We start from the raw sequence: 17,175 nt of genomic DNA, 5'->3' as shown, positions 1-17,175 counted from the left end.
TTTGTAGATACTTAATAACATGTAGGTGCATGGTTGCCTTAGACAGTCCTTTAAGAATTTCACTACTCTGAGTGGTAAATTCATAATTCTTTTACAAGGCTAAATATAATTTAATATAAATAATCAATTTACTATAAGAAAGAGGAAAGAATAAGACTTACAATGGTACCCATATTCTGTGCTTAGAAGATAATAACATAAATAGGCCATCAGTTTAGGAACTATCAGTCCATATTACTATGATAGACTGCAGCTGAGAGAGAGACTTGTTTCCTGCCTAGTAGGAGTTTGTCGGGAATGATAGGTGGAGCCTGTGTAGGATCTACAGACAATATGTACATTATGTGGCAAATGTCCTCAGCTGTTCTAGAGCTGCTGCTTTGTTCTCGGTGTCTTCTGATGGTCATCTGGTACTTGTAGAGCTGAGGCACCCTCATGGACTTCTGCTTTTTAAAAAATAATGAAAACATCACTTCAGTATGGTGCTTACTGCCAGAATGAATTTTTCAAATTTTTTTTTAGTGCCGCTTTCCTGCCTAAGAACCTGTGTAGGCATTTTCATTCATTAAACTCCTTTTTTTCCCCAACACTCTGGGTCCTCCATAATCTGTGTCACCCTAGGATCCCTCCACAAATGTATGTACTTGTTTATCAGACCAAGTTTCATTCTGCAAAGGATTGGGGGATCCCATGAGAACACTAACCATAAAATAATGCAATAATATATTTAGAAATGAGGGATGAACCATGGAAATACAGAAATAAAGAGCAAAAGATTGAGACTAGAGAAGAAAATTTGATGTACAGATCATACTTTCTGTAACTGAGATTAAGTTTTAGCTCTCAACTGCTAAATATCACCTGTTCTATCTGCTACAACACACATCTCCTCTGGCATAAACTTTTCCCCACTATGCATGTTTGGTAGCAATTCTGTGTGTGTGTGTACACACATGTGTGTTTACTTACCATCTTTCAATATACCACCTGTTATTAAAAGTTCATCTCATGTATTTGTCACCTTCCAGGAAGCCCTCCTTCTGTGTCCCACCCTCTTGGAACTCTTCCTTTGACTTTGGCAGCATCTGTACTCACTGTACAGTAGTGTCAGCTTTTCGTGACTCAGCTTTTATAGTGGTAGGAATTATGTTTTGGGCAAGTAGATTTTAAGTATTCAAAAAGATTTATGTATATCTAAACTTGTCTGTGGTGGATTCCTTTGCTTGCATCATCATGCTATAGTGGAGCCTGTGTCACCAACATTTTTGCAGGCCCTTAAGAGATTGTTTTTTCTTCTCCTGTATCCTTCATTGGAGCCTGCACAGAGGTGACATTATAATATAGCCAATGAAGTCAGGATTGACTGGCAGGTAGTTAAGTCTGTCTATCCAGTCAATGTGTGTATGGGCAGAAAGCATGGCTTTAATATAATTGAGGCCTTCCAATGTGGACCTTTTCAGATATACAGCTATGCGAGTAGCTTAACCACTCTCCCAAGAGAAAGTAGACCATAGAAAAGTGTTACAGTTCTGCACTGTTTTGCCTTAAAGTGCAATTGTGAACCAGTACCCCATATAATCTCATTACTCCTGACTTTATATTCATGCTGTGGTTCTGGAATAAACCTTGGGTAGCCCCGTCTGCTAAAACATTCTTTTTTTCAGATTCATTTTGTTTATTCATTGAACAAATTTTTGTTACCAAGGTTACGGGCATTGTGTGGATGCTAAAGATATAGTAGTGAACAAAATGGACTGCTTCTGAACTCAAGCTGTTGCTCTTGTCTGGATCACAAATAATTCACATTGCGGAATAGTGCACACCCCTCAGTCCTTGCCTTCCTTGACCTCTGAACAGTCAACACTGTTTCTCACTCCTTTCTCCCAGAAACACTCTCCTGTTTTCCTTCTTTTTTTAAAAATTGTTGTTCGAGTACAGTTTTCTGCCTTTTACTCCCCTCACAGCCCTCCCCACCTCCTTCCCTTTTCTACCTCTCCACCCTTGTTTTTGCCCATGTGTCCTTTATATTTGTTCCTGTAAACCCTTCCCCTTTTCCTCTGAAATTCCCTCCCCTCTGGTCACTGTGAGCCTGTTCTCTATTTCAATGTCTGTGGTTATATTTTTCTTGTTTGCTTGTCTTGTTGTTTAGCTTCCTATTAAAGGTGAGATCATATGATATTTGTCTTTCACCACCTGGCTTATTTCACTTAGCATCATGCTCTTCAGTTCCATCCATGCTATCACAAAGGGTAGGAGCTCCTTTCTTTCTGCTTCATAGAATTCCATTGTGTAAATGTACCATAGTTTTGTGATCCATTCATTTACTGATGGGCACTGAGGTTGCTTCCAGCTCTTGACTATTGTAAATTGTGCTCCTATAGACATTGGGGTGCATAGGTCTTTTTGGATTGGCGTTTCAGGATTCTTAGGATATAATCCTAGCAGTGGAATTGCTGGGTCAAAAAGGCAGTTTCATGGTTAGTTTTCTGAGAAAATCCCATACTGTTTTCCATGGAGGCTGCACCAGTCTGCAATCCCACCAACAGTTCACTAGGGTTCCCTTTTCTCCACAACCTCTCCAACACTTGTTGTTTGTTGCTTTGTTTAGGATGGCTCTTCTGACTGGTGTGAAGTGGTATCTCATCGTGGTTTTAATTTGCATCTCTCTGATGGCTAGCAATACTGAGCATCTTTTCATATGTCTCAGGACCATCTGTATGTCTTCCTTGGAGAAGTGTCTGTTCAAGTCCTTTGCCCCCTTTTTATTGGGTTGCTTGTCTCCTTAGAGTGGAGTTGTGTGAGTTTGTTACATATTTTGGAGATTAAACCCTTGTCTGAGGTATCATTAGCAAATACGTTTTCCCATACGGTTGGTTCTTTTTTCATTTTAATGATGTTTTCCTTAGCTGTGTAGAAGCTTTTTATTTTGATGAGATCCCATTTATTTATTCTTTCCTTTATGTCCCTTGCTGTAGGGCATGTATCAGTGAAAAGATTGCTGCGTGAAATATCTGAGATTTTCCTGCCTATGTTCTCCTCTAGGACTTTAATGGTGTCACAACTTATATTTAATCCTTTTTACCCACCTTGAATTTTTTTTTGTGTATGGTGTAAGTTGGTGGTCGAGTGTCATATTTTTGCATGTAGCTGTCCAGTTCTCCCAACACCATTTGTTGAAGAGGCTATCTTTACCCCATTTTATGTTACTGCCCCCTTTGTCGAATATTAATTGACCATAGAGACTTGGGTTTATTTCTGGGCTCTCTATTCTGTTCCATTGGTCCATGTGTTTTTTCTTAATGCGAGTACTAGACTGTTTTGATTACAGTGGCTTTGTAGTATACTTGGTATCAGGTATTGTGATCCATCCTACTTTGTTCTTTTTTCTCAATATTACTGAGGCTATTGGGGGGGGGGGTTGATTCCACATACATATCTGAAATATTTGTTCTATATCTGTGAAATATGCCATTGGTACTTTAATAGGTATTGTGTTGAATCTATAGATTGCTTTGGGTAGTTATGGACATTTCGATGATGTTAATTTTTCTGATCCATGAACATGGTATATGTTTTCATTTGTTTGCGCCTGCCTTAATTTCTTCCTTCAGTGTTGCAATTTTTTTCTGGCTCGTCCTTTTTATGGTTATATGTGTTTTTTTTCATGCTGTTGAGTATCCTTATAATCATTACTTTGAACTTTCTATCTGATAAATTGCTTGCCTCGATTTCATCTAGATCTTCTGGAGAATTCTCTTGTTCTTTCTTTTGGGGTATGTTTCTTAGTCTTCCCATTTTGGCTGCTGCTTTCTACTTTCCACCTTAGTTGTGAAACTTATGAAGCTGGATTCAGCAGCCTGGGTGAAGCTACACAAGGTAGGGCAGAGTAATTCCTGTGGGCAACACTACTGCTTCCTCTGAGGCTGGTGCCTTTTGGGGAGGATCGCTCTGCCTGAGAGAGATGGTGTATGGGGAATGACTCAGCACAGGGATCTTCAAGGCTGTACCCTCAGTTTTATTCTTAGAACCACCAGACCCAGCCTCTCCTCAAACATCTCTACTCCACTCTGCCCTTCCTCTCCTGGAGCCCAGGGTAAATGGCTGCAAACAAAATTTTGTGCATTGACCAGTTAAGAGGCTCTCTGCATCTCTATCTTTGTCTCCTTGGCAGACAGAAACCCTGCATTTTTCACAGCTGGATGTTATTTGGGTTCCTTTCCAGCTCTGGTGCTGTAGGCTGGGTAGCCCAGCTGGGTGTTTAGACCTTGCAGTTCTCAGGGGGGACTTCCCTGCTGCTGAAATATCCCTCCAGAACTTCAGCTGCTGCCCATGGGAGCCCAGCCAGCCCTTTTGCGCCTCTTCCATATTCCCTACCAGTCACATTGTGGTGAAGTGGTTTCTTCCTTCTGTTTGTGATTATGAGGCTTCTCTCCAGCTAGTGGATTTAGTTACTCAGGATGACTTCCCTACAGTTTAGTTGTAAATCCAGATTGCTCTTGGGAGGAGGTCAGTGTAGTTTCCACTTACTTCTCCACCACATTTGGGTCGTTTCAAATATTTATGTCTTGCTGTCTCCTCCCAACCTTAGCTCATGGCAATCACTGATCTCTTTTTTGCCCTATATAGGTTTTCTTTTTCCATAATTTTATATAAATAGGACAATTGAATATGGAGTCTTTGGGGGGTGGTTGTTCTTTTTCAATTAGTAAGATGTGTTTTTGATTCATTCATTATGTTGTTATTGTTGAGGAATAGTCTATCAGACTATTTAGTAGTTTTATTTATGCTTGAGCCACCTTCCACAAGTACTCTGGTCCATTCTTACATTGATACTTTCACCTGTTTAATGTTAATTATTGTTATAATTTCAATTATATTCTCTTTTGCATGTTATCTTTTATGTTCATCTAATATGAATGCACTAAGGAGATTTACATCTATTGCACATTTCTGCCCAAGTGAGAATTTGGTTCAGAGAAGGCAGAAGTGTACTTAAGAAGGATAAGGTCACCAAACTGCTAGATTGTCTTTTCTCAGTTTGCCCATTTCTGTTAATGATGATAAACATTAGTATAGACTTCTTCACAGGCTTTTCTCATTTAGTGCTCACAACAGCACTGACTGGTAGATGGCGGTGTTTAAATTATATACAGATGAGGGAAACAGAAGCTCCCTGAGTTAGTAAATTGTCTAGTAAGTTCACATTGCTAGCCACTGGTGGAATGATTAAATCAGGGCCTTGTAACTCATTAAAATTTTCATTATTGTGAGAAGAATGGCAGAGTGGGCTTATAATTTGTACCTTATTTAATATTTACTGTAACTTTTCTCTGGAAAGAAGAAAAAGATGAGCAGCAATGGAATGAGGTATTGTTAAAAGGGTGTTATGATATTGTAGCATTCTTAGGATTCTGTTGGGATCTGTGAGATATTCATATATCAAGGGCTTTAGGAGTGCAGTGTCAGGAACCACAAAGAGCAAATGTATTTTTTATTATACCATACTCAGTCTACTTCAGTTCACTAGATCATAATACATGCTGTATTTCCTTACTTCTTTTTCTTTCCAAGACATTCACAATTACAGCAAAAGCAAAACAAAACTGAAATCCTATGTTAAAATTGAGACAGCAAAAAATGTGCAAGGCAGTTGTAGAAGAAATTTTATTTTGCTAAAAATCTTGTTAATGTTAAAATGCCGAGTCATGGTCTCCTGTGCCACGTGGTTACTACATTCTTCTATAGCAGTGCTCAGCACACAGTAATTGTGCAGCCAACAGTCGTTGGGCAAATATTCCGAATTCTGAAGATCCCTCCAAATTTGGCACTGTTGTTTGAGTCTTTGAATATTCATGTGCCTTTATTTTGTCCAGCCCTTTTGTTTGCCATGCTTAACTGTTCACTTCATGTGTTACTTATATTGCCTCTTCATAGTCCTTCAATCAAATATTCCTATTGTTTTGGAGTGCCTGGAAAAAATAAAGAAGGCACTGACTGAAATTCAGTTAAACTCTATTAGATTTAAGAAGGAAATTCTGTAAACAGATGTCCTTTGTCTAAACTCTCCTACTTTTCCCCTGGATATTGCTTTTAGCATTCCCAACATCCTACATTACTACTGCCTTCTCAGATTCTTTATAAGTTGGGTGGCCAGAGCTGAAATGGGTTGCCTTCCTCTCATTCACTATGCCTATTTTTATAAATGCTGAATGTTAGGAAGGACACCGATATTTCTAAGTAAGATCCCCACAGTTGAAGAGTCCTGGACCCTTGATCAAAGTTAAGGTTTTCAGTGGCAATTCAGCCAATACATATTAGAAGTGCACAAAATACACTCTGGCCAGGTACCAAAGAACCAAGCATAAATCACCATTAGCTCCAACATCACCATTATGGAATAAGTTTCTAGAAGACAGAAATAAACTGAAAATAATCCAAGATATTTCAGTTAGTATCACAGAATCAGTAGCAGGAGCAGTGATTTCTCAGCAGGGTCAGCTGCTTTCCTGTGTTTACTGTTCTGCACATTTGCCTTAGAACATACATGTTCACTTTCAACAGGCACATTTAGTAATATGATTAACTTTTTTGTGCTTATAAATCAGAAAATAACTTTTAATAACTTTTTCTGTATGTAAGTTTGTACCTGGGATTTATAGCTTAGGTAAATCTTAAAAGTCAGTCCAACTCTAACTACTGAACATGGTTGGCTGTTGATAGCAATTGAACTTTTACGCTAAATTTGAAAACTATGAAGTCTTCTCAATGTTTTCCTCACGGTCTTTACATTGTCGGGGTCAGAAAGAATTTGTGCGTTGTGAAATGTTTCCTCTTCATGAAATTTTGAGGTGTCAAAGTTGATATCCTGCTTCTTAATTCATACAGTATGGGAAGACTTCTCTTTTAAGATTCTAAATGAGGTTAAATTACTAAAATTTAAATAAAATTCACAAGCTTATTTATTTTTATGAAACCTATGTGGTATACAGGAAGGTAATAAAGATATTCTCTATATTTAGACTTTGACTGGATCTGTTCATAATAATCACTCACTGACCAGCAAGCACAGCCATTCACTCCTTCATCCATTGCATGCGATACGCTTCCACCTCTGCTCTCTACTGCAGTGGTTGGAATTGTCTCCTTCCCTTCTGTTTTATAAATTTTAAGGTCCTTGGCCTAATAAAATATACTGTGGTATAAGTGGTCATCTCTTACTTTCTGTATAGTACAAAAAATGTTCTCTTTTACCCCCACATCAATCCTCCTATTTCTCAGAAATGATCTAGACTCATGTAGCTTATTCTTTTAATAAAGCCTCAAGTGTGTTAATGTTTCTTATCAAGACATTTTTTGCTGTCTTAATTTTAACATAGGATTTAAGTTTTGTTTTGCTTTTGCTGTAATTGTGAATGTCTGGGAAAGCAAAAGAAGTAAAGGAAATACAACATGTATTATGACCTAGTGAATTGAAGTAGATTGAGTATGGTATAATAGAAAATACATTTGCTCTTTGTCTGAGGTTCCTGACACTGCACTCCTAAAGCCCTTGGAATTTCCTGAGTGATAGGAGTATATTATTCTTAAGGAGCCTGTCCAGCACACTTGCGTTTATGCCAAAGAAGTGACTGACTCAGGCTGGGGTCTCTAGAAAGCTTCAGAATGGGAGCTGGTCACCAGAAAGACTGAACAACACATCAGAAGATGGGAAGTTTTAGTCCTACCACCATACCTCTTGGGAGGAAGTTGGGACTGGAAGTTAAGTTACAAGAGCTCTTGAACAATAACATTCTGAGGACTTCTGTGTTGGGGAATGCCTTGATGTCCGGGGAAGGTGGCTCACATGGAGGGGCCGTGGAAGCTCTACGTCTATCCCCACTCCATACCCTATTCGTCTCATATTGGGTTGTTCCTGAGTTGCATCCATTAATAATCAAACTGGTAGTTACAACTATAGCACTTTTGTGAGTTCTGTAAGTCATTCTCGAGAATTATCAAATCTGAGGAGTGGGGCATGAGAATCATTGAATTTGTAGTCAGCCAGGCAGAAATGCAGGTAGTTTGGAGGTCCTACTTACAGGGGGTATCTGAAGTATGAGTATTCTTGTGGGACTGAGTCCTTTTACCCATGGGGTCTATGTTAACTGTAGTGTCTGAGTTGAATTGAATTGAATTGAACTGAATTGTTAGATACTCATTTGGTGCTGGAGAATTAATGTCAGAAACACACCACGTGTTTGGTCTCAAGAAAACACCGCAGACCAGGCGAGAGGAGGCAGAGGAGGGTTCCAGTAGGGACACAGCAGGTGTGAAGACTCTGAGGTGTCAGGGGCTTGACTTATTTCAGCTCCTGAAAGAGAATGTGGCTTAAAAGGTTGGAAGCAGGTGATAGATACGATTAGAATGGAAACTTATTTTTAAAGTACAAAACCACCATTCTGATCACAACAGAATTGGAGTGGTCAGAGGAGGTAAAGAGTGCTCACCAGGAGCCTCAGAGGAAGCTGGTGCAGTGTTCACACGAGAGAGAACAGAGCTTGGGAGACTGGGAGTGAAACTTTTATGGCATATATAAATATTGTTGATTCTGATATAGGAGAAGATGTAGAATATGTCCAGGTTCAGTTATGACCTTGGTTATTTAATAATCTAAATCACAGCTTCTCAGTTTTGAAAATGGGAACAAGAGTTCCATTTCTTCCTACTTCATGGGGTTTGAACATCAGGTCAGATTAGGTATGTCAGAGCACTTTGTAAATTTGTTATAGAATGCTACTTCTCATCTGTTTCTTCCCATTGTCAAAACTGAAAACAAGGTAAAAACTAGCTAGGTTACATTTCTTTTTCAGATATTTATTTTCATCTGCCCTACTTATAATTGAATCTTCCAAATAATTGTTTTAGGAAAGTTCAGTCCTATTTTAGGTGAAATATTTTCCTCAGAAGTTCTGAAACCATATATCAGGAACAGCCAGTTCATAGAGACCCTGATCTCTTTGTGTGTATGGCCTACTTTTTCTTTTATTTCTCAGGGCCTTGATTGAGGCATGTGGGTGTAGAAGGAGGGGCTCTTGGTTCTTATTTCGAGCTGGAAGGATAGAGATGGGAGAGTGACTGGTTAGAGAGAAGCGGCTGCAGCCTCCCACCTGGAAACACCGAAGAGAAAGAGCTGATAGAGAGGCTCCATACTCAGCAACGTGTTAGGGGATCCACAAGTTGAAGAAAGTTCTATCAGGTGTTAGGCATTTAGCAGGGCCATGGAGTCAGTTCACTCTTATTTGGCTATTCCTCAGTAATACCAAAATGTGGCTTTCGTTTTAGTGCTTATATGAGTAGCCCTCCTAGAACAGTTTATCATCAGGGCAGGAACATTGTCTTATTTACTGCTGTGTCTCCAGAACCTAGTAGTGTGTCTGGCACATATAATAGCTCCTTGTTGAATAATGGTATTTTTGTAAGGCATCTTCACAATATTTACTAAGCTGCTTTCTTAGGCCATATTTTTTTCTTTGTTTAAAAAATGTATTTAATTTTTTTTCAAGTACAGTTTTCTGTCTGTTACTCCCATCCAACGCCCCCCGCCCCGTGCTCCGCCCCCTCCCTTCCATTTCCACCCTTCTTGGTTGTTGTCCATATATCCTTTATATTTGTTCCTCTAAGTCCCTCCCCTATTTCCCCTGAAATCCCCTCCCCTCTCCCCTCTCGTCACTGTCCCCCTGTTCCCTGTTTCAGTGTCTTTGGTTATATTTTGCTTGCTTGTTTGTTTTGTTGTTTAGCTTCCTGTTAAAGGTGAGATCATATGGTATTTGTCCTTCAACACCTGGCTTATTTCACTCAGTGTAATGCTTTCCAGTTCCATCCATGCTGTTGCAAAAGGTAGGAGCTCCTTCTTTCTTTCTGCAGCATAAAATTCCGTTGTGTATATGTACCATAGTTTTTTGGTCCATTCATTTACTGACGGGCACCTAGGTTGCTTCCAACTCTTGGCTATTGTAAATTGTGCTGCTATGAACATTGGGGTGCATATGTTTCTTTTTTTTAGATTTTTTATTTATTTATCTTTAGAGGGGAAGGGAAGGAGAGAGGGAGAGAAATATCAATGTATGGTTGCTTCTCGTGCATCCCCTCTCGGGAACCGGGAACTGGCCTGCAACCTAGGCATGTGCCCTGATTGGGAATCGAACCGCGATCGTGTGGTTCACAGGCCCGAGCTCAATCCACTGAGCTATACCAGCCAGGGCTTTTTTAAATTTTTTTTTTTGCATATGTTCTTTTGGATTGGTGTTTTAGGGTTCTTAGGATACAATCCCAGCAGTGGAATTGCTGGGTCAAAAGGCAGGTCCAATTTTAGTTTTCTGAGAAAATTCCATACTGTTTTCCATAATGGTTGTACCAGTCTGCAATCCCACCAACAGTGGACTAGAATCCCCTTGTCCCCAGACCCTTTCCAACACTTGTTTGTTGCTTTGTTTATGATGGGCATTCTGATCGGTGTAAAGTGGTATCTCATTGTGGTTTTAATTTGCATCTCTCTGATAGCAAGCAATATTGAGCATCTTTTCATGTGTCTCTGGATCCTCTGTATGTCCTCCTTGGAGAAGTATCTGTTCAAGTCCTTTCCACATTTTTTAATTGGGTTAGTTGTCTTCTTAGAGTGAAGGCGTGTGAGTTCTTTGTATATTTTGGAGATTAAGCCTTTGTCTGATGTGTCATTGGCAAATATGTTTTCCCAAGCTGTTGCTTCTCTTTTTATCTTGATACTGTTTTCCTTAGCCATGCAGAAGCTTTTAATTTTGATGAGATCCCATTTGTTTATTCTTTCCTTTATATCCCTTGCTCTAGGGGACGTATCAGTAAAAATATTGCTGTGTGGAATATCTGATATTTTCCTGCCAATGTTCTCCTCTAGGACTTTAATGGTGTCCCGGCTTATATTTAAGTCTTTTATCCACCTTGAATTTATTTTGGTGTATGGTGTAAGTTGGTGTTTAAGTTTAATTTTTTTAATTTTTGCATGTGGCTGTCCAGTTCTCCCAACACTATTTGTTGAAGAGGCTATCTTTACCCCATTTTATGTTATTGCCCCATTTGTTGAAAATTAATTGACTGTAGAGAGTTGGGTTTATATCTGGTCACTCTGTTCTGTTCCATTGGTCTATGTGCCTGTTTTTGTGCCAGTACCAGGCTGTTTTGATTACAGTGGGCTTGTAATACAGTTTGATATCAGGTATTGTAAACCCTCCTACTTTGTTCTTCTTTCTCAAAATTGCAGCTGCTATTCGTGGTCTTTTATGGTTCCATATAAATTTTTGAAGTGTTTGTTTTATGTCTGTGAAATATGCTTAGGCCATATTTAACATGTACAATTATGCTTCTGTCCATATTGATTCTCTGGAATATATTATGTTCACATGTACTCCACACAGTCTAGTTGTTTCTTCTTCATTAACCTCTCTTGAACCTGCCCCTACCTCCATCTTCACTCCCACATTCTCCTTTGAATCCTCTGTCTCACCTGGATTTTTGTGTTCTTAAACTGATGTCTTACCTTCAAATCTTATTTCTTTTAATCAACCTTCCTATTGCTGCCAGGGGGTCAGTATCTCTCAGGCACAAATTAATTACTGTCCTGCTAAAATACTTAAATGGTTTCCTTTTATAGCTGTGAGTTCCCAGCGGTGGTGCCCTGACACGCTGAGGTGTCGGAATCAGTTGGGAGGTGATGGGTATATCAGAGTATTGGTGCTCTCTCTCATGAAACGGAGTTCGGAAGCTCTGTCAGGTCCTTTATGCTTGTTAAGTGTAAAGGTTACCTGAGACCAAAAGTCTTAAGAATCATTTTTGAGTCTGCTCTGTCTCCACCTTCAGACAGTAAATTCCTTTGAGAGCATCTGACTGGAAAATTAGAAATATCTTGTAATCAGGAGAGTAGTGTTTGTGAGTATTTGATGACATTCAGCTTTTGTTGATATCCTTGATTATTTCCAAGAAGACCATGGAGTGTGCTGTCACGTTTGCTGCTTGCTGCTTGCTGCTTCTGACGGCAGCCTTTTCCTGCCTCTGGTGTTCGTTCCCAGACCTTTTATTTTTAGCAAGGACCTTTACCAGAAAAGCAATACAGGACTTAAGCAGTGGTGACTAATCCTTATTTTCTTTGCATCTTTTTTCTTTAGAGATTATCAAGGGAGAGCTGTTCAAAGTGTAGAGGACCTCTGTAGAGGCCTGCATAGTCAATTGCTATGCTCTTTTGAGTTTTTAGTTTCTGGGAAAGAGCATTTGAAAACAAATTATCATTGAAGTTTGTCTCACATGGTGCGAAAAAGAATTTTAAAGATGGCAGCTGAGAGAAACTCATCCAGATTTTTTTTAGTCCTATTATAATATTTTAAATGTATGTGGAAATGCTTATGTGTGTTTCTCATCAACTAGATGACAAAACCAATGTGCCAAAAATAAATTTAAGGGATGTTTATTCCATAAATGTGTAATGAGTTTATTTTAACATTGTATTCCTTTGTTCTTTGACAAAAATAAATCACCATAAATCCAGAGCAAAAAGCCCACCTTCCTACCTAGATGTATGAAAGTAGATAATTCCCAAGTTTTCCCATGTGTTAGTGTTTTTCCTTTCTTGCTATTTCTTTCCTTTTCCTATTGTTCTTAGTGACTTTATACTTACAGTTAAATTTCTAAGACCCTGTACTGTTAATGAGTTTGTAATATCTGGTTGTCATTTTAAAACTTTTTTATGGTGGCTATAAAGTGATTAGTCATCAGGCAAAAAAGGGTGTCTGTACTCTTTCTTCTGGCCTTTTATATTTTGAAATTTACATGTGTGTTGACAGGAGCACTGAACCACTTTATTTTATACATTATTCTTTGATAGTTGAGTTATATGGAAGTAATAAAACTCACAGTTTCCCCCCATAGTGCATTTGAGAGATAGTAGAGATTTTCCTTCAGGACCATATTTTATTTTATTATATTTTTGAAATGACCAGCTTTCTTTCTCTTTGCAAATGATTACGGTTCTTAAAGTCATATACAGGCTTTCACCAGACTAGAAATTTTCAAATTTGAGGATCTCAATTAGAGGAACATTTATTTTTGTCTAGAAATAAGTAGGACCTGATTATTCATCAGTTGTTTCTTAACCCACAATATCCCTTGTCTTCTCTTAGGCCAAAGATGAAGAAGAGGCGTTTCTGGACTGGAGTGATGAAGATGATGGTGGGTTTGATCCAAGCACACTTCCAGATCCAGATAAGCACAGGTGCTCTGAAGAATCTGATAGTGAAGATATGGAAAATAAAATTAGGTATGTTTTTACTATTGGTGGCATTTAGTATATGAATCTCCTTTTAATTCTGAAGATTTTGTAGAGCAGATGTCTTGTGCTCGTTTCATCATGTTAAGGGCTCATTGTTTCAGTAATCCCTGTTAACAGGTACAAGTATAAAAGTTGTATTTTCTTTTTCTTTCTTTATTCTTTTTTTCTTCCTATCTCTTTATTTTGTGAAGCATTTATGCTTAAGTATTTGATGCACTAGGGTGTATTTAATGCAAACAGAGGCAGGATTTTGTTTCAGTTCACTGTCCAAGGACTCTATTGAGAGTGTTAAGAATTATCTCTGAATTTTAAAAAGGGGGTATTATACTTTCACATTTTGTGATATAAATTTAGTAACAAATGCATAAAGTAATGGAAAGCTTATACATAAACACACCTTGACAGATTCTTTCAGTTTAAAATCTGTTCTTTTGTGATGTGGACTTACTTGCTATCATGTCCAAAACAGATGAAATATGATGAATTGAATAATACTATGACTTGCTCAGCGTTTGTTTTCAGGGTACTGTGTGTTAGATTACATTGAGATTCTATTGATTTAAAAGTTGAGGACATTGAATTCATGGACATTCTAACATGGCTGTTTAAGCAGAAGGTAAGTTTAATGACAGATGAAGTTAATATGATTGAAAAAAGAGGAAGCCTGGTGGAACCCCTAAGTGCTAGCTCAGGTAGAGTTGGAGAAGTAGGCCACAGAGAGCTATAATCTATCTGGTTTTAAGTAAGAACATTATGAAAAGGTCTTAAAGAGTTTACCCCCTTAGGAGAAAATGCTGTAGGGAGGTCATTTCACAGTTGCTCTTCATTTTAATCTTGTGCTCATTTAAACATAGAATTATTTTGTAATAGTTGTTATACTATAAATGTTGCTATACTGATTTCACAATAAAAACAGTGATGTCCAAAATGTAGTCTCCCAAATGATGCCAGCAACTGGAGACATTTGCTATTGGACAGTTAGGCTGTGGATATAACAGCTTTCTAGTGTGTTTGCTGACAAGGTAGTGGGTATTAACTTTACCTACCACAAGAGGCACCACAGTTGAAAATAATTTGATTAGGATTTAGAAAAATATTTTTAAAAATATTTTATTTATTTATTTTTAGAGAGAGGGAAAGGGAAGAAGAAAGAGTGGGAGAGAAACATCAATGTGTGGTTGCCTCTCATGTGTCCCCCACTGGGGACCTGGTCTGCAACCCAGGCATGTGCCCTGACTGGGAATCGAACCGGCAACCCTTTGCTTCACAGGCCCGTGCTCAATCCATTGAACTACATCAGCCAGGGCAGTATTTAGAAAAATATTTAAATGTATGCCATATAGGTTAAATAATTTAGATTCAGGGCATATTCCTAATCTTTAAAAATTGACTTTTAAAGGTAAATGTACACACTTTTTAGAAAGTTCCTTAGTGTACATGTCAGCCTGAACTATCAATGTGGTTCAGTTTGCTGTCCCGTGTTTCCCTTTGAGAGTAGTTTATGGGATCTCTGTTTTGGTAGATGGGATCTAACTTAACACATATGACTTTCTTTATATCATTAACTTCCAAATGTTTCTGTGTTATTTTACTCTCTGGGGGGAACATTAATCAGTTTTTAGCGTTTGTCATGTGAGCCATATTTTGTGCATCTGTCTAACATGCCTCGGAAACAGAACTAGCCCTTTAAAGTCATTGTCAAGGTGTCAGCATTCCTTCTGTATCTGTTTAATAAGGATTTTTTTCCCTAACATTTTTAATGATAGTTTCTGGGTCATTTTTAATCTGTGTTTAGCAGACATTTCATTTCAATCTTCTGGCATTTCTTACTCTCAGAGTGATGTTTCCACACTACCACACAGTTAATATGATTTGTTGCCTAATAGCTTCACCTGTGTTAGCCTCTTAATTAGCCTGTAAATGCTTCGTAGCTAGAAACCCAGTCTTTTTGTACCAATACCTCCACCTCCAGCCTCTGCTCCTATCCCCAACATTAATGTCATAGGCACAAAGAAGACCCTGAAATACTTGAATTGATTGATTGGTGAAAGAGATTTATAGAGTAAAAAAAGAGAGAAATATAATGATAAGCAGCTATGCAGTTGGTCCTAATAGTGTAAATGATACAAGAGATGACAGAATAGACGGATGGAGAAATGGAAGAAGCGAAGTTCAGCTAGTATAATAGTGATGGAAATAAAGATAGAAGTATCTTGAGGTGCCAGAGCATTCTATTTTGAAGGGAAAATATTTAAGCATTACATGAAAATTAAAACGGTTGTAATTTCAGGCACAGCTAGTCTGCATTAGTGGAAATTCAAAGGGATTGATAAACTTATTTTAAGCTGGAGAAAAATTAATCTGTTGAGAATATCAACAAGGGTTTATTCCTTTATCCATTTAAAGGGCTTGATTAGCCATTTGTCTTTTGTCTACCAACAGTGATTTTAGTCAACTCCCTTCTCATAGATGAAGAAACCAAGGTGTCACAGGGTAAAATAATTTGTCTGATCACAATACAAGTTAGGGACAGTGTGAACTACCCAGATCAGATTGGTTCCCTCTTTCTACTACTCCAGTCAGGTCATGTGGAACTACTCTAGCATTAGGAGAGGTAGCTCCAGAAAACGTCCTGAAGACAAATTTGTTGTCATTCGGCTGAAGACCTGATCCATAGACTGTAGGATAGATTTGACTAGTTCATGGTTTCCCAGCTTTGACATTGCTAACATTCTGGCCCTGGGATGTCAAATTACTAACATTTGACATGCTAGATCATTCTTTTGGGATCACTCACTTGGCATGCTACCTCTTATTGACTGTTAGGCATCATCCCGGGCCTCTACCACTAGCACCTCCCTAGTAGGGATGACCAGAAATGTCTGCAGACACTGACAGGTATCCCTTGGGGAGCAGAATTTCCCACACTTGAGAACCACTGGATTAGACCCAGAATGGCACTTATATATTACTGGTGTTTAATTTCCCCATCCCTCATCCAGGATAGTCTTTATATATTCCTTTTCACTTAGCCTAAGCAGTTTTTGTCGATATAGTATCTGTTAGTCAATTGGGATAGGTACATAAGGTCATTTCTGGACTAGAACACAGGATTTAGGGTAACTTGCCAGTAGCAGTCTACATGTGAAATTTCTGTTTATACTCTTAATTTCTCTTCCCTTCTTTCTTAAAATCTCCTCAATGGCAGTGAATAAAGATATATGTAAACTAAATCCAAACTTGTTTTGGATAAGTGAAAGTATTCATAAGTAAATTCATACAAACTAGAATTTTGACAGTAGTAATTGCTGCTGTTACTGCTAATTATCATAATAGCACCAATACAGATTTTCTGTATTGTTTCAGTTTGGCAACATCTTTTTTTTTAAAGATTTTATTTATTTTTTTAGAGAACGAAAGATAGGGAGAGAGAGAGGGAAAGAAACATAAATGTGTGGTTGCCTCTCATGTGGCTCCGGGGTCCCCGCTGGGGACCTGAACCACAACCCAGCCATGCACCCTGACTGGGAATGGAACCAGAAACCCTTGGTTCATAGCCTGCACTCAGTCCACTGAGCTACGCCAGCCAGGTCTGGCCACATCTAGATGCTAAGATTTTATGATGTTGCCCTTAGAGGGTCCTCCTGGTGTGTTCACGGGTATTATTTGCTGCCTTGTTTCTAGACTGCACTCAATAATGACAGGAACAGCTTGTATTACAGCCTCTTGATCATCTTCTCTCATCCAGTAGGTTATTCTCTGGGTATTAACTTCGCATTTTCAGAAATGAGCTTACTCTTAAGAGACTAGATACACCAATTAGAAAAAGGCTATTACCAAAGTAA

General features: G+C 38.5%; 1 protein-coding gene across 2 annotated transcripts in view; it reads left to right on the top strand.

Moving 5' to 3' along the window:
- The window catches only part of DDX10 (DEAD-box helicase 10), a 268,659-nt gene that overhangs the window by 230,394 nt on the left and 21,090 nt on the right, over positions 1–17,175 (top strand). For both annotated transcript variants that reach the window (XM_037047693.1, XM_037047694.1), the window contains exon 18: positions 13,182–13,318. In XM_037047693.1, the coding sequence (XP_036903588.1) occupies positions 13,182–13,318 (137 nt within the window). The remainder of the gene's footprint in view (positions 1–13,181; positions 13,319–17,175) is intronic.

The sequence above is a fragment of the Sturnira hondurensis genome, unplaced genomic scaffold, assembly GCF_014824575.4.
Source record: "Sturnira hondurensis isolate 20B ecotype Veracruz unplaced genomic scaffold, ASM1482457v3 Scaffold0006213, whole genome shotgun sequence".
NCBI lineage: Eukaryota > Metazoa > Chordata > Mammalia > Chiroptera > Phyllostomidae > Sturnira > Sturnira hondurensis.
The sequence above is the reverse complement of the archived record's forward strand: the minus strand, read 5'-3'. Positions and strand labels throughout refer to the sequence as shown.